Source organism: Podarcis muralis, chromosome 2 (assembly GCF_964188315.1).
Source record: "Podarcis muralis chromosome 2, rPodMur119.hap1.1, whole genome shotgun sequence".
Classification (NCBI taxonomy): Eukaryota; Metazoa; Chordata; class Lepidosauria; order Squamata; family Lacertidae; genus Podarcis; species Podarcis muralis.
In genome coordinates this window covers 33,469,358-33,492,307 of record NC_135656.1, presented here as the reverse complement: position 1 = coordinate 33,492,307, position 22,950 = coordinate 33,469,358, and the positions used below count along the sequence as shown (strand labels likewise).

The following is a 22,950-nucleotide window of genomic DNA, read 5'->3' as shown; positions in this document are numbered from 1 at the left end:
GACCCTCTCCCGGCTGGAGAAGTGACGCGCGCCTATGGCAGGAGCCTCCATAGGCGCCCGTCACCTCTCCAGCCGGGAGAGCGCGCGCGGGGCTAAACCAGCCCCCCGCGACCCTTTCCCAGCTGGAGAAGTGACGCGCGCCTATGGCAGGAACCACCATAGGCGCCCGTCACCTCTCCAGCCGGGAGAGCGCGCGCGGGGCTAAACCAGCCCCCCGCGACCCTCTCCCAGCTGGAGAAGTGACGCGCGCCTATGGCAGGAACCTCCATAGGCGCCCGTCACCTCTCCAGCCGGGAGAGCGCGCGCGGGGCTAAACCAGCCCCCCGCGACCCTCTCCTGGCTGGAGAAGTGACGCGCGCCTATGGCAGGAGCCTCCATAGGCGCCCGTCACCTCTCCAGCCGGGAGAGCGCGCGCGGGGCTAAACCAGCCCCCCGCGACCCTCTCCCAGCTGGAGAAGTGACGCGCGCCTATGGCAGGAACCTCCATAGGCCGCCCGTCACCTCTCCAGCCGGGAGAGCGCGCGCGGGGCTAAACCAGCCCCCCGCGACCCTCTCCCGGCTGGAGAAGTGACGCGCGCCTATGGCAGGAACCTCCATAGGCGCCCGTCACCTCTCCAGCCGGGAGGGCGCGCGCGGGGCTAAAGAAGCCATAGCCCCGCGACCCTCTCCCAGCTGGAGAAGTGACGCGTGACTATGGCAGCAGCCTCTGAAGGATGCACCGAAGCCTGGCGTGGGGGGGGGGGCGGAGAGACCTTCTCCCCGCGCCAGCCTTCGGATGGCTGTCCTGAAGACTTGGGGTGGGAGAAGGGTTTTCCTTCCCACCGCCAACATTCAGAATGCTGTTCTGAATGTTGGCGGTGGGGAGGAAAAACCCTCCTCCCACGCAAGCCCCGGGAACAGAGGGAAAGTGCTGCGCGCCTTCCCCTCTGTTCCCGTACCTGTGCTGAAGGCTTGCGGTGGGGAGAAAAGCCCTTCTCCGCACCGCCAGCCTGGCAAGCGGTTTCCCTAGGAACGCATTAATTGATTTTCAATGCATTCCTATGGGAAACCGTGCTTCGCAAGACGAAAAACTCGCAAGAAGAAAAAACTTGCAGAACGAATTAATTTCGTCTTGCGAGGCACCACTGTAATGCGTTTCACAAAATGTGGAGACGGGACATCGCTCAGTGGCTGAGCATCTGCCTCGCGTGCAGAAGGTCTTGGGTTCAATCCCTGACATCTCCCCTGCCTGAACGCCCCCCTCCCACAAGAGCAGCAGCCAGTCACTGTAAGACTGAGCTATATGGGCCAACCGTTTGATTCAGTACAGTCATACCTCTTGTTACGTTTGCTTCAGGTTAAATCTTTTCAGGTTGCGTCCCACAGCGACCCAGAAGTAACGGAATGGGTTACTTCCGGGTTTCGCCGCTCGCGCATGTGCAGATGCTCAAAATTATGTCACGCGCATACACAGAAGTGGCAAATCGCGACGCGCAGACACGGGTTGCGTTCTGCTCAGGTTGCGAACGGGGCTCCGGAATGGGTCCTGTTCGCAACCAGAGGTACCACTGTACAGTGATACCTCGGGTTACAAATGCTTTGGGTTACAAACGCTTCAGGTTACAGACTCAGCTAACCCAGAAATAGTACCTTGGGTTAAGAACTTTACCTCAGGATGAGAACAGAAATTGCGTGGCAACAGCGGGAAACCCCATTAGCTAAAGTGGTACCTCAGGTTGAGAACGGTTTCAGGTTAAGAACGGACCTCCAGAATGAATTAAGTTCTTAACCAGAGGTACCACTGTAGAAGGCACCTTTGTTATGTTCTACGTTTCTATACCAAATTATGCATCCAAAGAATGCCGAGATAATACAAACCGATGATACCAATCCTGGGAGAAGTGAGACTGATGAGAAACAGCACATCTAAGACTAGCTAGTTCAGGCAACATTTCCATTCAGTACCTTTGTCTTCACAAAAAGAGGAATTTTCTGAGGTAATGGTAATGGGAAGCACCCCCCTAGTCATCATATGCATGGGCATAGCCAGGATTTATGTTGGTGGGTGCATGCTGCTGCCACTGCCCAGGACTCCCTGCTGGGAGCCTGAAAGGCCCTGCCCTGCCTCTCTCCACCCGGCTTGGGGTGGGGCCTGACAGGCTCAATGAAGGACTGCTGCTGCTCGACAGAGAGGGCTCCTTTAGATCCATTAGAGGCACCAGAACAAGGTACAGGAATCCTGTGCCATGTGGAATAGGACAAGTGCATGGATCGCTCATGCAATATTTAGGCATGCCCTGTTCTCATCTCAAGACTCAGCTCCACATTGTGTTAATTGTGTGGCTTGCAGCCATGCGTCAGGGAATTTAAAGCAACAACATCATTTTGATCCTAGGTGCAGGGGGCTCAACTTTCCATTGGAACTGCAACATAGAGCAGGGGTCAGCAAACTTGCCGTGCCTCGGGCTGGTGTCTCCAGCGCCGATTGCACGGCGGGTCGGAGCGTGTGCCCATACACGTGCGCACATGCTATTTCTGGTGCAATTCCGGGTTGGATGAGGACCAGAAATAGATTGTGCGCATGTGCATGGGCCTCCTCCAACCTGGATGTGCACAGGAAATACGCTTGCACATGTGCAAATAAGGCTTGCACATGTGGAAATAAGGCTTGCACATGCACACAAGCTATTTCCGGTGCTCCTCTGACCCGTGCAGCGCAGTGCCGGCAAGAGCGGGCGGAGGCAGTGGGTGGTGGGGGTCGCCGCGGGCCGGATAAACAAGTCCCTCAGGCCTTATCCGGCCTGTGGGCCTTATTTTGGGGACCCCTGACATAGAGGGAACGGGGTGTTTCCTTCCCTGCTACTATCCTAGGGGAAATCCCCTCCCTGCTCTGCAGTTGGTCCTAATGGGAGCTATGCATTCCCATCACTACCAGCAGTGCATATGGCAGAGGGGTGGCGGTAGCAATTTTAATTGGGATCACAGCTGAAGAGGAAAGGGTTAGAGAAGCCCTCCCTGCATGCTACAACCCCAATCACGTAAGATTACATTTTTAAGAAAAATCTATGCAATTAACATGATCTCAGTAGGGGCAGCCATTCCCTGCGCTGTAACAGAAGCATCTCTCTGCATTCGTTGGCAGCTGTAGTGCTCTCACCCGGAAGTCTATGCCGACAGTGGCTATGAAGGTCCCAGAGAGGAAGGCCCCGTCTTTGAACTGGATGAGGAAGCAGGTTTTCCCCACGCCTGAATCTCCAAGCAGCATCACCTACAACATGGGGTGCAAAAGCCCATTAATAGTGCAAGGGACAGCAGGTACCTTCGGTGGGAGCTGGGGAGTCGATGGGAAAGAGGAGGAGTAGGAGGAAGAGCTGAGTGCTCTGAGGTCCAGGGCCTGGGCAGGGATGCCAAGCTCAAGCGAGCACAAGAGCAGGCTGCTCTTTGCTGTTTCAAGAGTCAGATTCACTTCCTGGCTGATTGCTTGGCTCCTGGTGTTACATAACGGGGCCAATGCCCTATTGTTTTGAAGACCTATTTGAAGTTCCACTTAAATAAGCTTCCCCCCTGGATCGCTAGATGGTGGGGAAATCTAATCTAGCAAGCCAGGAGGTCAGCCAACAGCCGCAAAACAATCATAGGAAAAACTTAATCTCCACTCTCGAGTTAGCTCCCCCATCAGACTTCTCTGGGTCAGCCTCACAATGTTGACAGTGGCTATTCCTCAACATGGGACACACGCAACAGAATGCTGTCAGCTCCTTGAAACCTGTTTGCTTCCCTGCCTTAATGCTACTGCTATCCATTCTGAAGGAAATCAGCCCTGAGTGCTCACTGGAAGGACAGATCCTGAAGCTGAGGCTCCAATACTTTGGCCACCTCATGAGAAGAGAAGACTCCCTGGAAAAGATCCTGAAGTTGGGAAAGATGGAGGGCACAAGGAGAAGGGGACGACAGAGGACGAGATGGTTGGACAGTGTTCTCGAAGCTACCAGCACGAGTTTTGCGGGAGGCAGTGGAAGACAGGAGTGCCTGGCGTGCTCTGGTCCATGGGGTCACGAAGAGTCGGACACGACTAAACGACTAAACAACAACAACGAAGCTTGCAAGCGATGGTCTGGGGCTTTATGACCAAGCCATGGTCCCTCTGGGTTCACAGTAGGAGGCAGTATGGCTCTAAATACCACCTGCTGGGAATGACAGGTGGGCAGAGTGCTGTTGCATTCAGTACTAACTTCTGGACTTCTCACAAGCATCTGGTGGACCACTTTGAGAAGAGGATGTTGGGCTAGATGGACATTGCCCTGATCTAACAGGGATCTTCTCATGACCTCCCAAGAGGTCCTAAGAAGTCTTCCTACCTTCCATGCTGTCTCAAGAACTGTGCATTGGGACATGTAATCTTCTGCCTGTAGGTGAGCAATCTTGAGGGGCACCAAGCCCACAATTCTCTGGAGTTCCAGGCCTCTCTTGCACATTTGTAATCATCTCTTCTTTCTCAGGATGACTAGAAGGTTATAAACCCTCTTCCCTGACTGGTTGCCCTCATTTCCATGACCTACTACTTTGCCACTGTTTCCCCTCTCCTGACCAAGAGAGATGGTCTGGCCTGGAGCCACTCCAGCTGCCAGCTGCTACTGCAATTGCTTATTCAACGGGCAGAACACTTTGTCTCAGTATATTCAAGCTGCAAGCCACGTGCTCCAGTTCCTGCTTTTGCTCAGTCATCTATCCACCTTAGGGATACAGGAGATCTTTGGTTCAATACCTGGAATCTCTTGGTAGGGCTGGGTCCCGCAAAGCCACTTCCAGTCACTGTAGACCAGGACCTCCAAAACTTGGGTCCCCAGCTGTTTTTGGACTACAACTCCCACCATCCCTAGCTAGCAGGACCAGTAGTCAGGGATGATGGGAATTGTAGTCCAAAAACAGCTGGAGACCCAAGTTGGGGAAACCCTCCTGTAGACAGTACTGAGCTAAAGGCAGCTTCCTATCTTCCTTATATTCACCCCTGGAAAGTCTTTAGGCAACTTCTTTTACAGCGATAGAACCAAATATGAACAATCAATGGAGCTGTGCAGGGCCACATATTTAACTTTGGTTTTGAATGTTCTGCATTTTTTTATTGCAGCAACAAGGCTGTGTGAGGCTTACCTCCATACAAACTGTCCATAGGACCAAAGATTTTGGGGTGGACAGTTTACCCAAGACATATCTGTGATTTCAAAGAAATTCCCTACTAGGGTCAGTGTGCTGCTGCTCCTACTACACTCCTAGGGTTTGTTTATTGCCTTAAACAAGTAACTTTTTTCCTCCCCATCATGAGCAAACAGTGTCTCTGTAAGCTCCAAGCCTTTGTAAACCCCTCAAGTAATCTGCAATGGCCCAGCTGGAAAACAGCACCTGCATCTCAGGTCTTCTTTGGCTGGAGCCAGATTTGTCATTGATATATATGAGCAGGCTGTGATTAGGGTCTCAAGTCTGTTTACAGTAAATAGTCCCTTCGCTCTCTTCCCCTTTGTCTGTAGAATGTCCCCTAAAAGTCAGTGCGGCTATAAATGCACGTAGGCTCCACCAGGGCTCAGAGAGGCTCCACTATGGCTTGAGGATCTCCCAGATAAACACCTGAGAGGTACCATTACAGCACTTTACCCAGGTGATACGTGTCATGAGCTAACTCTGTTTGATCTGGGACTCCCCCCCCCCCAGCCGCCTCACCCATGTTGCCAGATAGCTGAGCAAACACGCAAGCCAGCATCCACTCCTCCTAAGCAAACAGACCTCAGCTTAGAAGTCCTGGTTTTGTTGGCAGCTCTGGGTCCATTTCCTACACTGGGGAGAGGAAGGTGTTATCTGAGCTGTTTCTGAGAAATAAAGAGGAGTCTTCCTTGTGGCATCTTTAAAACTTATTTCCTGAGGGGGGTAGCTGGCTAGTCTGAAGAAGAAGAAGAAGAAGAAGAAGGAGAATGAGAAGGAGAAGGAGAAGAAGAAGAAGAAGAAGAAGAAGAAGAAGAAGAAGAAGGAGAAGAGAACAGAAAAAAGTATTGTCTCTCCTTAAAGACTAACAAATTTTATTATGGCATAATGGGCTGCAGTCCATGAAAACTTATGCTATAATAAAATCTGTTAGTTTTTAAAGTGACACAAAACTCTCTGTTGTTAAAGACTAATAGTGCTAATATCATCATCATCATCACTTTTCTTCCACAGGGTTCAAAGAGGCATACAAAGTTCTCCTCCTTCCTGTTTCATCCTCTCAACAACCTTGCGAAGTAAGCTAGCCAGCCTTTCTCAACCTGTGGGTCCCCAGATGTTGTTGAACTACAACTCCCATCACCGCAGCTAGCAAGGCCAGAGCTCAGGGATGATGGGAGTTGTAGTCCAACAACATATGGGGACCTACAGGTTGAGAACTGCTGAGCTAGACTGAGAGACAGTGGCTGGCCCAAGGTTTCCCACTTTCACGTCTGAATGGGCACCTGAACCCGGATCTTCCCAGGTCCTACTGAACCCTATCGTAAGCTTTCATGGACTACAGCCCAGTTTTCATCCAGTGGTCTCTAGACCACAGGAATTTCTGTTGCAATAAACCTTTCGTTTTTTTTTAAAAAAGACTTCCTTTCTTGCATTCCCAATGTAACAGACTAACAAGAGATGCACCCCCCACCCTACCCCGGAATGTGTCCTTTGAAAAATGTCGATCAGCAAGTGCTCATCCCCCTATAAAGAATGGTTCTACTCTGAGATAACAGCAATCTCTTTTCTGTCACTAGGGGACAAACCTACGATCAGATATGTCAGCAGCCCTTGCAGGAAAAGCAAACAATGAGGTCAAGACTTTTGCAGTGTCTTCCGAGCTGCTCCTATTCCAAATGGATACAGCCCGTTCCCCAAGGCACAGATTTCCACCATGAGTTAAAAAGTAGGAGTCCTGCTTCACATTTACACATTGCAGAATCTATGAGGACGACTTGTCTATGGGGGAGCCAAACCCATGGGGAGTCAAAGAGGGAAAACCACCCGAAAGGTTTGAGGTCACTAGCGTGTGGGTTGGTGTGGCTCAGTGCGAACCAGAGAGTTTCGAGGAAGTTCAGAGGTTGCCTGAAGTAGAAGCCAGGAAATGGCAAGAGGCAATGCAGAAGGAAATGAGCTCAATGGAGTCTCTAAGTGTGTTCTCCATCTTGACACTACCGATAGGCAAAAAGGCCGTGAGCAGCCACTGGGTTTACCGTCTTAAACCCACAGCAACTAGAGAACCACAGTACAAGGCTAGACTGGTAGCCAGAGGGTTCACGCAGCCAACACATCAGCACACGCTGTGTTTTACTCTGCTACAGTCCGGAGAAGCTGAGAGGCAGCAGACGTGTACCGGACCTCATATACTCCACAAAACCCCTTCCGTTTTTATGCTTATTGGAAGGAAGCAAGTCCCAGAGCACCAACTTGTGCAGAGAAGGATGTATGCAGAGAGTTAGGTTGGGTGCTGTCATCATTTTGCTGTCTCTGTAACACAGGGGTCACCAGTTTGGTGCCTGTGGGCATATATGTGCTTGCAGAGGCCTTTCCTGGTGCCCACAGTGCCCCCCCCCCGCCATTAGACTTGAAAGAAGCAATAGGTTGTGGTGCATGTCTGGTTGAGGTATGTGGTTCTTCAGCTTGCAAATGTGCAAAGACTTGTAGAAGGTCAGGGAGATGGGAATCTGGGTGAGTGTTGGGGTTTGCATTGTCAGGCATCTGCCAGGGCCTGACAATGGATCCTCCAGGGATCCTTGACCTTGCTTCTACTCCTTTGTGCTGCAACAGGAGCAAGTCACTGGCCGTGAGAAGTGATCACACAGAATCAAAGAACTGCAGAGTTGGAAGGGACCATGTGGATCACTGGGGAAGCCCAGTCAGATGGGTGGGGTATAAATAAATTATTATTAATTATTATTATTATTATTATTATTATTATTATTATTATTATTATCATCTAGCCCAACCCCTGCGACCCAGGATTATTATTATTTTGCTCAAGTTGGGGCTCAAACACACAACCCTGAGATTAAGAGTCACATGCTCTACCGACTGAGCTATCCCATGAACTGGCCCTTTGCTTGGCTCCAACTACTGGTGGGACTGTTGGGGCAGAAGACAGGGCAACGCTGAGACTAAGGAGGTAGCTGGCAGATAGTGCCTCAACTGGGTGTAAGAAGGCAGCCAGGCAGGTGGGGAGCTGGCTGAGGGCTGGCCGAGGTTGGGAGGCAGTGCCCCATTTCCTCATGGGAATCAGCCTCCCCTGACCTCCGCGTTCAAAAGAGCTCCAGCTTACTAGAGGCTCCCCAGAAGCCCTGGATGACAGAAGACCTGGGCCTTGCCAGGCTTGCAATGCTACCGTTTTTCATACAGTAATGAGAGTGGCTTGTCAGTGGCATCCTGTGAAGGTGAAAAGACAGAACTTCCATTCCCCCTGTTAGCTTTTCATGGTTCAAAGCTGGCTTTGTACGAAATTGACAGCAAAGACCAAGCTGGACACCTGCAAAGAACTCCTTGGAAAGCCACACTGAAAAGCTTTGACCAGCGCCCAAATCTGTTACCAGAGGATACTGCTGTCTCTGATTATTTGTCTGTTAGCAGTGTTCCTCAACTGGGTGCTGGGATGAGGAAAGCTCATCTACAATTAACTACAGCAGCTAAAGGGCTCTGCAGTCGACCCCAGCGACCTTTCTGGGAATACGTTCTCCTCTCCTCGTCGCTGCAGCAGAGAGGTTTCCCAGAGCTCACACCCCTAGGTTGAGGAGAGCCATGAAAAAGCTGCATTTGAGGAAGCTAACCCCTTTGCCCTGCATAAAGCTTCTCTCTCTCTCCCTCCCCCTGCCGCTGCTTTCATTCTGACAGATGCGTCTCCTGACCAACCTCCCCACAAAGCCCACTTTTAGCAGCTTCCTCCGAGTGCGGTTTGAATAGGAACTGCTCTGTTGAAGGAAAGGAGAACACTGCATTGCTGTGTCAGGGAGATTCATTTTAAGTTGCTCAAGAACGAGAAGCTGACAAGCACCCCAACCTATAAACAACATGCTATGATGACTAAATGGAGGCAGGGTTTCGCCTCAGTCAGAGACTGGCAAGGCCTCTGCAATCAAGGCTTAGAAGCTTAGAAACCAACCAGTGGCTGTTTTCAGTGTCATTTGCAAGCTCAGCCACCTTTGCTGACAGAGTGGTGCAAGTCGGGTGACAGGTTTCCAGGTTGGAAAAGCAGCACCTGTTGAACTTCTGCCACCGGCGCAAGTGTTAAAACTTTTAGCAGGCAAAAGGTACAGGAGCCAGGGCACTCCTTTGTACAGACTGGCAGTTGATTCTTACTGGCAATGGAGCAGAGTTCTCCCTCATCCACCGGAGGGCAGCAGGGCAGGCCATGTGGCTCAAACAGCACTGCCTGCTCTCTGCCCCATAGCATCTGCACCTGAGGCAGCCACCTCACTGGAGATCCTAAAGTCACCGCTTCGTTTTTAGAATGCAGGAAGCAGAGTGCCTTTGAGCACATGCAAATTTACTTTCCTGGTCCCCAAATGGCTACAAGCAACCTCCACACATCTGGGGTGTCTTTCTAAGCAGGGCTGAGTCCCACCGGCACCTTTCACTTTAGAAGCTGGCAGGGGTGCCAAGAAAGGCTCCCCACTCTTTGCCCAGGGATGCTGGCAGAGTGGGACCCAGGCAGGAGAGTTTCAGAGCTGGAAGGAGAACGACCAGTGAATAGAGGAAACTTAAAACTACGTCCCGGAGAGAGTGGGCACGCCATGCGCGCCAAGACGAAGGCGAGAGGGCAGTGCCCGCGTCCCAATAGTGGAGCCCCCCTCCCCTCCAGCAGCCCCCTCCTCTTCCCTCCCCGCCACACCCACTCACGCCCCCTGGCGCCCAACCCGAGCAGGCTCCGACCTTGCCGGCGACGTCGTAACTCCCGCCCAGGGAAGCGGCTTTTCTCAACAGCGGAGGCGCGGGGGTCCCGTTGCGCGCGGGAGGGGCGCCTGCCCCGTTGCTGATCATGGTGGCTTCAGTCCCCGGCCGGGCAGGGAGCAGGAACTACCTGCGAGAGGCTGGCCAGCTCCGGCCACGCTGCTAGTGCTGCCGCCGCCGCCCCTCCCCGGCTGCCCGCAGAACCGCCCCTTTCCAAGCCCCGAAGTGGCGGCGGTTGCGCTCAGGAAGGAACCGACCGGGCGAGTTCCAAAGCGGCTCACGGGACAGGGCCGGAGCCTTCACCGCGCCCAAGGCCCGCCGGCGCAGGATTTACTAACTTTACGCACACGTTTTGTCTACCTCCCTTATTAAGGATCGGGCAGGGGGGTAACTGCTGAGAGTGGCTCAGGGGAGATGCCCTCTTTCCCACGCCTCTTTCCAAATAGACCCCGTGAGTGGGAACTCCACGGACCTAGGATCATTCCTGGTCCTTGCATTCAGCATCACCAAGAATGATTGGAATAAGCATCACTGTCTGGCACACTTGCTAAAGATCCAAAGTTCCGGAGAAACTGGACCCTGAGATTGAATGTGTTGGGTGATTCCCCATTCTAAGATCAATTGATTTCCGTGAAACTAAGCAGCATTTAAAACACAAAGCCTCTTCCATCTAAAATCCACAGAGGCACATCTTTTCCATCAGTTTGACCTCTGATCTCTACGGATTTTTTATTTTAAAGACTTTGGTTACATGCAGCATGACATTTAAACAATATCTGAGAAAGAGTAAATTTGATTCCAAATGAATTCTCAGATTTCATTCAAATCTTCTCTAATCTGAGGAAATCCAGTAACAGAACAAAGTGTGTGTGTTTCTGGAACTGCCAGGAATTCCTTGCTCAATTTGCACAGCAGTAAAGGATCCCCTTACCTAAACAATATCCTTATCTAACATCTCTTAAGTGAAGTTCTTTTCTTTGTACAAAATCATGCTCATGGGAATTGCGGAACACATGGCGTCTGGCTAGAGCTAAAGGCATTTTATTCTACCCAAATATCACCAAATCTGCAGCTGGTGGAAATGAATTCTAGATTTATGATCAGAACAACCCCTTTCTTCCCCTCCCCATCCTCCCCAGGCTGACGGAGAAGAAGATTCCTTGGGTGGAAATTGCTTTATATTTTCAGATCCCTGGGATTAAACAGAAACTGGAGATTGCCTGAGACAACTCTGAGGCAACAGGTCTCCACAGAACACTTTTATTAAATCTGTTAACCATTTTGTAGCTCCTTGGAAAAGAAAATGACAAAATGCTTGCAATGTAATAAAATAAGATGAATATGAAAATAGTCAATACACCAAAAGAGACATAATTCAGCTCTGTGAACTCACAAAATCCTGAAAGGTGCTAAGTCATGAAAGAGATTTACTGCTCCCTGGGAATTTTGTGGGTGGGTCAATAATGGATAATTTCTCCACAGTGTTTGTTCTGTTGTTTCAGCTGCTCTAACAATGTCTACGTTCAAGAGGAAATAGTGGCTTGCCAGTGGCATGCTATCGCCTTTTTGTCAGATAAGAACCCCCTCTTTACCTGTATCTATTTATGTATTGATTTTCTCAATTCTCATTCATGATATGCAGATGCTTCAATTTTCTATACAGCCAGAGAAGGAAGGGAGGTACATACAAATACTGAAAGCTTTAACTTTCTTTCCAATAAAATAAAAAAGTTACTTTTAAAATAGTAATTTAAAATCTGCACATGTTTCATTGAAATGATAGAATATGCAAGCGCCACATTCCTTCCGTGGGAATTTTCAAATTATGGTTTTATCACGTTTGTGTACTTGCCCTTCTTCCAAGGAGCTCAGTTTTATACATAAGGCAGTTCCATGTTACCCTTTCAACTGCTCTGTATGCAAAAGTGAGTGACTCATCCTGTTAACTGAGTGAATATTTAAACGGAGGTCTCCTCTGTCAAATTCTAATGCTTTGTTCACCATACCAACCTGGCCCCTAGTTTGGCAATTCAATGAATGCCCCAACCATCTTAACTCCCACATATCGAGAGAATAGCATTTTCTTTCCTATACTGGAGAATCCTATATTGGGCTAAGTGGCCACGGGTGGCTAACCGGTGATCCTCAAGCTATTGTTGGACTCCAACTCAAATCATGGCCAATGGTTAGTCATCTGTAGTCCACAGTATCTGGAGGGCAGCCAGTTAGCCACCTCTGCCATAGGCAGATCCACATGGACTATGTATTTGGTACCATTGTTCTTATGAAACTCCACCCCTTACTCTTAAAGGGACAGCAACCACGAGGAGATCATCTTCTTTGAGAACTACTAGGTTAAGTAGTAGACAAGCTTCAACTGTACCTCCCACCTAGAGGCTAATGAAAGATCAAAAACTCTGGAACGTGTATTATTTTAAAATACTATTATTTTAAAATAAAATAGTGTTACTTTAAAAAAAACAAAAAACCTTCAATCCTATTTATCTCTCCAAATACTCAAGACAGGTAACAAACAGTAAAACAAACAGGATAAAAACAAACATAATCCATTAAAAAAACCTCTCTTAACATATCCCCAAATTAATAAGTCAACAGTATACTTAACTAATAACTCTGTCTTTGATTTTCTATAGTGTCAGTGACTGAGAACAAACAATCTTTATGACCTGATCTTGCAGGTTTACATTTCTCTTCCTATTTCTTCAGCCAGCTTAATGTGGGATAGCATTGGTTGGCAAATACGTTTGCCCATGTTTCGCTTTGCGGATGAATCTAGAAGAGAATGGGCCCAGTGCCAAGCTTGCCAACCATGAAGCTGATCTCCAGTGACAGGAATGGCCTCACGCCCCTCTCCCATCCTGTCCTGCACTGGGAGTAAGTTTGGTGGTGGGGTGAATAGTCGAGTACGGTAGTTCAGGGTTTATAATTCCTACTGTATCTCTCCAGGAAACCCATTGCAACTCCCTCGTGCAGCTGCCTAGGGTGGCCAAAAGCCCACACCCTCCCAAAAGCCAACATTGCTTCTAGTTCTGGGATTTCTACCTCCTTCCCTCTGTGGGTCACGCAGCCCTAGATCCCAAAGCACCAGTACACAGACGCACCAAGGTTAGCACTGATCCGTGCTGCCACTCCTATAACACTGGGTACTCTTGCTTCCAAGGAGCAGTGGTGGCTGCTGGTGTCCAATGGCAAAAGACTGGGAGGCCAACAGTAGGGGGAGCCAGAGCCCATGACGGAGAGAGCCAAAGAGTTGCAGTTCTGCCTCTCATCCTCCTCTATGCTAAAAGGGCACCAATGAGACTAAGGAGGAAGCAGACAGCCAAGGCAACCCCCTGGACTGGTTGTAAGGCAGGTAGGTTTGGAGAAGTCTAGACTTAGGTTGGTGGGTCTGTGCCTCACTGGCAAATTGGGTCCTATTGGCAACTCTGGGGGTTTCCAAGCGATATCATTCTGGCGTTTTCAGAGCTGCCTGTATTTGGTTTTTCAGATTAAAGTTTTGCAAACACATATCCAACATACAACATAAAAACAAGATTCCAAATAATCGCCTGGACTTCCCTCCTCCCCTTTGTGGGTCCTATTTTTAGCTATTTCCTCCTGCATCTTTTATATTATAATAATCCAAATCTCTTACATCTTCACTATGTCCAAAATTCACCATTAAACCACAAGTGTTATTCCAATCCTACTAACAATTTTAGCTGTTTACAATGGTTTTTAAGATAAATTATAAGTTTTCCCCTTAGGTAGAAGAACATGCCCTTCTACTAGTTCCAAGATTTATTGCAGAACCCCTGTGAAGTTAGCCCCACACTAAATCTCATGATTGACTAGGAATCAGAACCCATAGTTCTCTAAAACCAGATCAGCTTAGACTTGTTTGCAGATCTGCCTCCTAACAATTTAGATCTCGTTGTGCAAATGAGAAGTTGCAACACAGAAGGTCAGGTTGGGTTTCTTAGGTTATGTGACTGTCAAAAGTAAATCCATTTAAATAAAGAAATTTAAGCAGGGAGAAACTATGTGCAGTTCAAAGTGACAGTGCCCTCCTATACGTCTCCTCAGAAGGAAGTCCCACCGGGTTCAATGGGCCTTACTCTCATGTAGGAATGCAGTTTAAGGCTTGTTTCCTAAGTGTGCAGCAATGCCCTGCCCCTTATCCAGAAAGTAAATGGTGCATGGAAACATAAGGAGATGGCACATACAGATATGTTCCATTCATGCATTTATTTACTTATATTGGCTTGTCCGAGCTACTCTCCAGGTCTCCAAGACCTTATATTTAGCCCTGATCCCCCACTATGCTTCACTAGAGGAACCTGTATTTCTGGTCTCTGTAACAAGGCCGCAGAAAATATTCGAGAAATGTAAAATGTATCAGATCAGGAAAACTGAATGTGGATTATAGTTCCTTTGGCACGGGGTGTTTGAAACACCAAAAACGAGTGAAGGTTTCTCGTGGTTGTTTCGCAAGTGGCAATGATGAAGGAATCCACGATGCAGAGAAAAACCGATGGTCTCCACACTGAGCCTGCAAATTGTTTTCTTGCAGTTTCATGAGAGAATAGTAACTTCCTGCTCCTGACACCTGTGCAGCCAAGCAGGTGCTGAGTTTTGCCCACAGGCTTCGTAACCCTGATACGGAGTATGACAAAACTCTTTTCCATGCAGGGCAGGACAGCTGAAAGTGAGAAAGTACAGTTCAAGGCATCGGGGTTGAAGGCCACATGAGGTTACCAATGGCTCCTAGCCATGATGGCTCTGCTCTGCCTCCACAGTTCAAGGCAGCAATGCTTCTGAATATCAGTTGTTAGAAACCACAGTGAGGGGGTGTCTTTGTGCTCAAATCCTGCTTGTGGGTTTCCCGCTTGAAGGAGCGTCTCCACCCCTATTGTTCAGTGCCAAGGGCCTTCTGGCGGTTCCCTCACTGCGAGAAGCCAAGTTACAGGGAACCAGGCAGAGGGGCTTCTTGGTAGTGGCACCCGCCCTGTGGAACGCCCTCCCACCAGATGTCAAAGAGAACAACAACTACCAGACTTTTAGAAGACATCTGAAGGCAGCCCTGTTTAGGGAAGCTTTTAAGGTTTAATAGGTTATTGTATTTTAATATTCTGTTGGAAGCTGCCCAGAGTGGTTGGGGAAACCCAGCCAGATGGGGGGAGATGATGATGATGATGATGATGATTACAGGCATCTGGTTGGCACTGTGACCACATGGGCTATTGGACTGATCCAGCAGGCTCTTGATGCACCATGATTGGAAGGGGGGTGGTTCTTCTTTGCCTTAGGCAGCAAAATGTCTTGGGCTGGCTCAGGATTGTGAACAAATTAAATTGCAAATCTTGACATAGGAACTCAATGGTTCTGGAATGCGGCTCAGGACTGAACTCTGAATATGGATAAATGGCAAAGAGCTGCCCTTAAGAAAGAGTTTTTTATTTTATTTCCCCCCACTAGAAATCCTTTATGAGAGCAAGCAGCCGGTGTTTAAAATTCCACCAAGCCCTCTCCCCTAGTATTTATTTGGTTTAGCTGTTGAAAGATCTTTAGTGTGGTTTTCCAAGTAGCTAATAATAATAATAATAATAATAATAATAATAATAATAATAATAATTTATTTATACCCCGCCCATCTGGCTGGGTTTCCTCAGCCACTCTGGGTGGCTACCAACAGAATATTAAAATACAATAGTCCATCAGACATTAAAAGCTTCCCTAAACAGGGCCGCCTTCAGATGTCTTCTAAAAGTCTAGTAGTTGTTTTCCTCTTTGACATCTGATGGGAGGGTGTTCCACAGGGCGGGTGCCACCACCGAGAAGGCCCTCTTTTCCATTACATGCATCTCCTTCTCCCCATCTTATCTTCACAATAACTCTGGGAGGTAGGCTAGGCTGAGAGGATACAACTGGCCCAAGAGCACCCATGGCTGAGTTGATGATTTGAACCTGGGTCTCTCAGGTCCTAGCCCAACTCTAATTAATATTAGGAAGCTTCTTGGCTTACAATAAACGGGGTGAGCCATGGGAGTCTTCAAGCTGTGTCGGATAAAAGGGGAAATTGCCTTCATGGCAGAAGAAACATCTAAGAGCCTTGCCAACTTCATTTTTAATTGTGCTTTAAAAACCCCCACTGATTTAATCTCTTGCAGGCGTGGGGAGTAAAAGCATGGCAGTGATCATTTTGAATTATAGGCATGTTTGGAACAAACGCTGCTAAGACCAGTAAATATTTAAGGAAAAAACATTCTGTACTGCTGAAAGCCTCCTTGACAGTACAGTGCCTTTTATTCCAGAGACATGTGATTTATTAGATTTTGGGGCTTGTGGGTTGGCTCGTTGCCTTTTTATTGGCTGAACAACACTTATTTTTATTTTACCGCCTGCTCTCTGCAATCAGCAGGAGAGGCTCTTTTCTGTGTCCCACATAGCGTGGATGGTAGCAAGTGACAGGCTGATTTTATTTTATTTTTTGAATATTTTGAATAAATAATTGCTTTCAATTGCTTTTACCAATAATTTTATCATTTTATTCTTTTTGTAAACCACTTTGAAGTTTTTTTTTTAAAAAACAATCAAGTGGTGTATAAATTTTATGAAATGAATGAGTGAGTGAATGAATGAATGAATGAATAAATACCTTCAAGCAAGTTGAAAACGCAATTCTCAAGATCAAACCTATTTTGCCTAAAATTGCCACAAGGGGGCAGGCTTGCGCTTCAGAGCCTCTCAGAATTTATCCTATACAGTACTGTATATTTTGATAGCCAACTCATTCTGGGAGCAAGGAGCCTCATGTAACCGAAACAGCATCTTCCTCACACTAAAGGAAGATATCAGCAGCCTTGGGGGAAGTCTAAGGTTTGCAAAGTTTACTAAAACAAATTAGAGGCAAAAACACCCCAATGACAGCAGAACATGTTTAGTAACTGCTGAACAATGACTAACTGGGGTTGGAAGAAAAACCTGGGAGACTGGGGGGGGGGGGGAGGTTTCAGGAAATTAAATGGAGTTTTCCTGAAAAGGGCACAGTTGGCTAGCATCCTGAAAAGGAGCACTCCACACATTTTCTTCCAGGTCCTATGTGTTTGTTGACTATCTCAAATAGCAGCACTTCTGCAGAAATGAGTCATGGTCCTTTAAAAAGTAACGATTTAATCAATTCAATTAATAGGGGCAACAGCTTTTGCATTCTACCATAACTTTTTCCAAAAATGTTCTTCCACAGGGAAAAAATATTTTTGCCAAAATTACCCCTCCCTCTAGCAAGCAATCTAATCGTACATTTGTTGCAAATTACTCTGCTGATTTCATTCCCTTCACTCAGCCAGAAAGGGGAAAGGTCTCTCCTTTGTTAGGTAAAGGTAAAGGGACCCCTGACCGTTAGGTCCAGTCATGGCCGACTCTGGGGTTGCGGCGCTCATCTTGCTTTACTGGCCGAGGGAGCCGGCGTACAGCTTCCGGGTCATGTGGCCAGCATGACTAAGCCGCTTCTGGCAAACCAGAACAGCGCACGGAAACGCCGTTTACCTTCCCGCCAGAGCGGTCCCTATTTATCTACTTGCACATGATGTGCTTTCGAACTGCTAGGTTGGCAGCAGCAGGGATCAAGCAACGGGAGCTCACCCCGTTGTGGGGATTCGAGCCACCAACCTTCTGATTGGCAAGCCCTAGGCTGTGTGGTTTAACCCACAGTGCCACCTGCGCCCTCCTCTCCTTTGTTACTTTTCATCAAACAGTAAGACAAGCAATGGGTAAAGGTTATGAGATAGCCATTTATAATTAACAATCCTGGAGTGACTCCTGTGACCATATCAAACAAGAAAATACGACACATATCATATTTGGAATCTGGGTGACCATAACAGAAGAAATCACCTACAAGCAGATTGTGAACATGGAACATTTACACTGTTTATGCAGTTATGGGAATTGGTGCCAGCGATGGTGGCCTTCGACAGATAAGCCCCAAAAGCAGTCCCCCCTGGCCTGGTGCCTTCCAGATGTTTTTGGACCACAGCTCCCATCAGCCTCAGTCAGTGTAGCCAACGGTCAAGGATGGAGGGACATGCATCCCAAAACATCTGGATGGAAGGACACCAGGAAATGCTATTCATGTCATGTCACACACGCCCCTGGTTTTTGAAGAGGCCTTCTTCATAAAGCTGTGGGATGTGAGAGCCTACAGCTATGAGGCATTTCACGGCAGTGGCGTAACGTGGGTTGCTAGCACCCGGGGCTGGGAGGGAGGGAAACAGATAAAGTACACATGCACATTCAACTATCTAACAGCCTCCGCATCACCCAGGAGATTGCAACTGCATAGATAATAAAAGAATAGTTGTTCCCTTGTCTGGAAAGGTCACTTCCTGGTTTGCATGAAGAAGCTGTTTTCAACGGAGCCCAGAGATGTATTTGCGTAGCTGTACTGAGGCAGCACCAGGTGTTGAAACTTTCCATCCCTAACCATTTTTGGTGCCCCTGTGGCCCCACCCCACGCCATGCCACTGTTTCCCAGAGCAGCGCAAGAAGTGCCAGCATCTTGGGCTGTGGAAGAGGAAGGTTACAGACCTGGTTGGTGTGCTGTGCTGTGCAGGGTGCCTCTGGGATGGGGCGATGTTTGCTCACAAGCAGCCGATGGAGCCCAAGGCTGAGTGGAATCCATCCAGGCAGGAGAGGAGGAAGGGCAGGAAGCAAAAGGCACAGACAAGGCGAGGAGGCAGGGCAAGGCAAGGCAAGGCAAGGCAAGGCAGGCAAGCTAGGATCACAAGGCAGGAACACGGTGTGAGCAGCGGTTAAGCAGGACTCCTCAAAGGGCCAAGGGCTACCAGGTGAGAGCAGGAAGCTGACACGTGACTTGACTCTAGCCAATCAGGGGCAGAGGGAGATGGCCCTCCATCGCCCTTCCCTTCTCTGTCTCCCAATTCTTTCCCCCCCAAGCCAGACCCAAGTGGTGACACGAAGAGCAGCCGTGTTCTGGCCTAGGAAATGTTTGGCCTTTTCCTCAAGTCCTCTCCTGGGTCTGATGCCTGCCATGATGGGCCACTGTACCTGTCATTCAGTGGCAAAAGATAATAATAATAATAATAATAATAATAATAATAATGTAATAATAAATTTTATTTATACCCCGCCCTCCCCAGCCAAGACCGGGCTCAGGGCGGCTAACACCAGGTATAAAAACAATTGATTAAAATACAACTTAAAAACAAGATTTAAATAAGATGAAAAGATGAAAGCCATTTATGTACAATTAAGTGTGTGTGTGTGCACATCCTAAAAATGTACCTAGCCATGTGGGCCCAGGGACATCTCTGCTCACTGTGGTTGTTTCCTTCCTTGCTCATGGTAAATGGGTCATCTGTCTCATTTGGAATAAAAATATTTCTTTCTTTCTTTCTTTCTTTCTTTCTTTCTTTCTTTCTTTCTTTCTTTCTTTCTTTCTTTGTTTCCCCGCCCATATGGCTGGGTTTCCCCAGCACCTCTGGGTGCCTTCCAACATATATAAAAACATAATAAATTGTCAAGCATTAAAAACTGGAGTGTTTTTCATGTTTCTTAAAAAAAAATTTTTTTTTTAATGATTGGCAGGCCTCAGATTGTCTTCTTCTCCCCTAGGGGTCTCTTCGGAAAGTGAACTGCCTTGAATAGTAGATGGTTCAGTACTTCAGACTTTTAAAGGCCTAAGCTTACAGACCTCCCAAGTGCCCCTATTTTCCAGGGACAGTCCGGGATTTACAAAACCATCCCGGTTTCTGTTTTGATACTGGAATGTCCCACTTTCCCTTAGGACGTCCTTGTTTTCATTGGGTAAATGTTGGAGGGTATGATAGGACGTCCCTATATCCATCGGAGAAATGTTGGAGGGCCTAGAGTTTTGCGACCACTGAGTCAAGGAGATAATTAACTATACAACCTTTAAAAGACGTCTGAAGACAGCCATGTCCAAGGAAGTTTTTTTTTAATGTTCAAAGTTTTAATACATTTTTACATATGTTGGAACCTGCCCTGAGTGACTGGGGCAATCCAGTCAGATGGGTGGGATATAATAATAAATAAATAAATAAATAAATAATAATAATAATAATAAAGTAAAGGTAAAGGGACCCCGGACCATTAGGTCCAGTCGTGGCCGACTCTGGGGTTGCGGTGCTCATCTCGCTTTATTGGCCGAGGGAGCCGGCGTACAGCTTCCAGGTCATGTGGCCAGCATGACTAAGCCACTTCTGGCGAACCAGAACAGCACACGGAAACGCCGTTTACCTCCCCGCCGGAGCAGTACCTATTTATCTACTTGCACTTTGACGTGCTTTCAAACAGGTAGGTTGGCAGGAGCAGGGCCTGAGCAATGGAAGCTCACCCCGTCGCGGGGATTCGAACTGCCGACCTTCTGATTGCCAAGTCCTAGGCTCTGTGGTTTAACCCACAGCGCCACCCACGCCCCTAATAATAGAATAGGACGTCCCTATTTTTATCAGAGAAATGTTGGAGGGTATGAGCCTATCCTTCCGGTTTTAGAGTTGGTCACTCATCCTTCTCAGACAGGTTGACAGGAGGGAGATTTTTGTGCGTACACACACACACACACACACACACACACACAACATATATAGCAGGTCACAGGGTGGTTGCTGTGCATCATGGGTGCCTGGAGTGAAGACACTTTCTAGCTAGCCATACATTTCGGGGTGGGAAGCAATGGCTGGCAAAGTGGCATAAATTTGCCCTCTGCCCTGTTTATCCCAGTCACTGGGAGAGCTTTGCATATGTCAGCACTGCTCTTATCACTTAGTTTTGCTAGCTGTGTTATTAAAGAACACCTTGTGTGTGGGACACGCCATCGCGGCTCAGGCACGGTGTTGCTGCAAGATACCAAACAATGAAAAACAACAACGAGGGTGCTTTTTTTTTGGGGGGGGGACGCATGGCCTATACTGTATACATCGTGGCAGGAGCAGAACTAAGCCAATTAGAAAACCATTTAGCAAAAATAATATGTGCTTGAGGGTGCTTACACATGGCATGTGCATAAAAATCCAGGGTGCTGCTTCAGTTAAGGAAAAGGAGATTTACGAGGGGGCAAATTTTGGTAGACGTTTCTGCATGTGTGTGTGAGAGAGAAAGTGGAACAATTTTTAGCTGCTTAATTGAACTTCCCCTCCCTTCTCACCCCCTTCTCACCCGCACTTCCTTTGAATTTGCTCCAGACAGCTGGGGTGTTGGGTAGGGTGGCTGAGCAGGGTAAGGAGACTGCGCTCCATTGTGCACAAGTGGAAGTTGTTCCATGCATGTAATGACTTAAAGGAAGGTAAAGGGACCCCTGACAATTAGGTCCAGTCGCGGACGACTCTGGGGTTGCGGCGCTCATCTTGCTTTATTGGCCAAGAGAGCCAGTGTACAGATTCTGGGTCATGTGGCCAGCATGACTAATCCGCTTCTGGTGAACCAGAGCAGCGCACAGAAACGCCGTTTACCTTCCCGCCGGAGCGGTACCTATTTATCTACTTGCACTTTGAGGTGCTTTCAAACTGCTAGGTGGGCAGGAGCAGGGACCGAGCAACGGGAGCTCACCCTGTCGCGGGGATTCAAACCGCCGACCTTCTGATCGGCAAGCACTAGGCTCAGTGGTTTAGACCACAGCGCCACCTGCGGCCCTATTTAATGACTTGGTCAGATACAACCCCCAGTTCCTGTTCCCCCAACACGCAGAGGGCTGTTTGTCTTCTTGTGGGGCTCCAGGTAGATATTTGCAGGGGTAAATATGCACCTGGAATGTTATTGGGGGGGGAGCAGTTTGCGGGTGGCAATTGCAGTGGGAAAGGGCTGGGCAATGGGTAGGGTTAAGCAGCCCTTTCAGCAGTAGAAGTATCCATCAAAAGTTTCCTTAAGTCTGAGACTGATGGGCCTTCTTTTCACCTATTCTCTGGCAAGAGACCTCCTCTTTTAGGGGAAGGGTCACAGCTCAGTGACAGAGCATCCGCTCTGGATGCAGAAGGTCCCAGGTCGAATCCTGGCATCTCTAAATAGGACTGGGGGAGATTCCTGCCTAAATTGCTAGGCAGCTGCTGTCAGTCCGTATGCAATACTGAGCGTGAGAGACCAATGGCTCAGTATAAAGCAGCTTCCTCTGTCCTCTGCTGCTGGGCTCCGTTTCGCTCTCTGTAATTTTACGCAGACGATGCCAGAGCGAGGGCTAAAGACCCATCTGTCCACCCAGGCATTTGTGAGGGTTTGTGAGTGGTATCTGACTGGTCTGCTATGGATTATAATGCATTCCATTGTATTTTCATGTGTTGATTTTATTGGAATGGCATTGTGCGTATTGCTTTGTTGTGTGCCTCCCTAGTATTACTGATGAGGAGTGGTACAGAAGTGTTTTCAATAAACACACACACAAATTTTAAATAAACAAACACGTGTGTGTGTGTGTGTGTGTGTGTGCGTGTGTGCGTGCTAGGTGCCTAAGGCAGAAAATGTGTCTGATGCTCCCAATGGTAAATATATAATAACAGACAAAATAATTGACAATGTGCTTCACTTTGATGGTACTACACACACACACACACACACACACACACACACACACAGCGATAAGGCAAAGTGGAAGTCCTATCAGTGCTCATTCTTTTTCTTCTGTTTCATTACTAGCGGCCGACGATGGATAGGGGAAGAATTGGACAGAAACTTTCCCATGTTTAATACTGTCCTTTCCACGGGGTCAACCACCTGTGCTGAGATTGGGTTAATCTAGGCTGTGTGCACTGACTGGCTGGCAACATGGAAGGACTCCTCCTCCATGTTTCTAATGGAAGAGCCTCATGAGGCACCAACTTCCTCAGCTGCAATGGTGGCAACAGGGGTGAGAGGAAAGGAATGGAGAAAAGGAAGGAAAATAGCAGGAACAGCACAGAGTTCTAGGACTGGGTGAGGGATGGTGTAGAGAACCAGACACTTCTGTCCAGGACAGCCATAGATTTGGTATACTGAGCAGGTTCTGGGTCCTACCACCAACTTCTGTTGGTA

The 22,950-nt window shown here is 48.2% G+C and overlaps 1 protein-coding gene across 3 annotated transcripts in view; it reads right to left on the bottom strand.

The window, feature by feature from the left end:
• The window catches only part of RAB37 (RAB37, member RAS oncogene family), a 75,413-nt gene that overhangs the window by 14,644 nt on the left and 37,819 nt on the right, over nt 1-22,950 (bottom strand). The window contains exons 1-2 of one of the 3 annotated variants that reach the window (XM_028716795.2): nt 9,892-10,119; nt 3,137-3,247 (exon numbers count right to left, since the gene is read on the bottom strand). In XM_028716795.2, coding sequence (XP_028572628.1) covers nt 3,137-3,247; nt 9,892-9,999 — 219 coding nt within the window. In that variant the 5' untranslated portion in view covers nt 10,000-10,119. Of the gene's footprint in view, nt 1-3,136; nt 3,248-9,891; nt 10,136-22,950 lie in introns of those variants that run through there. The other 2 variants (XM_077924167.1, XM_028716796.2) reach the window with 2 other exon arrangements.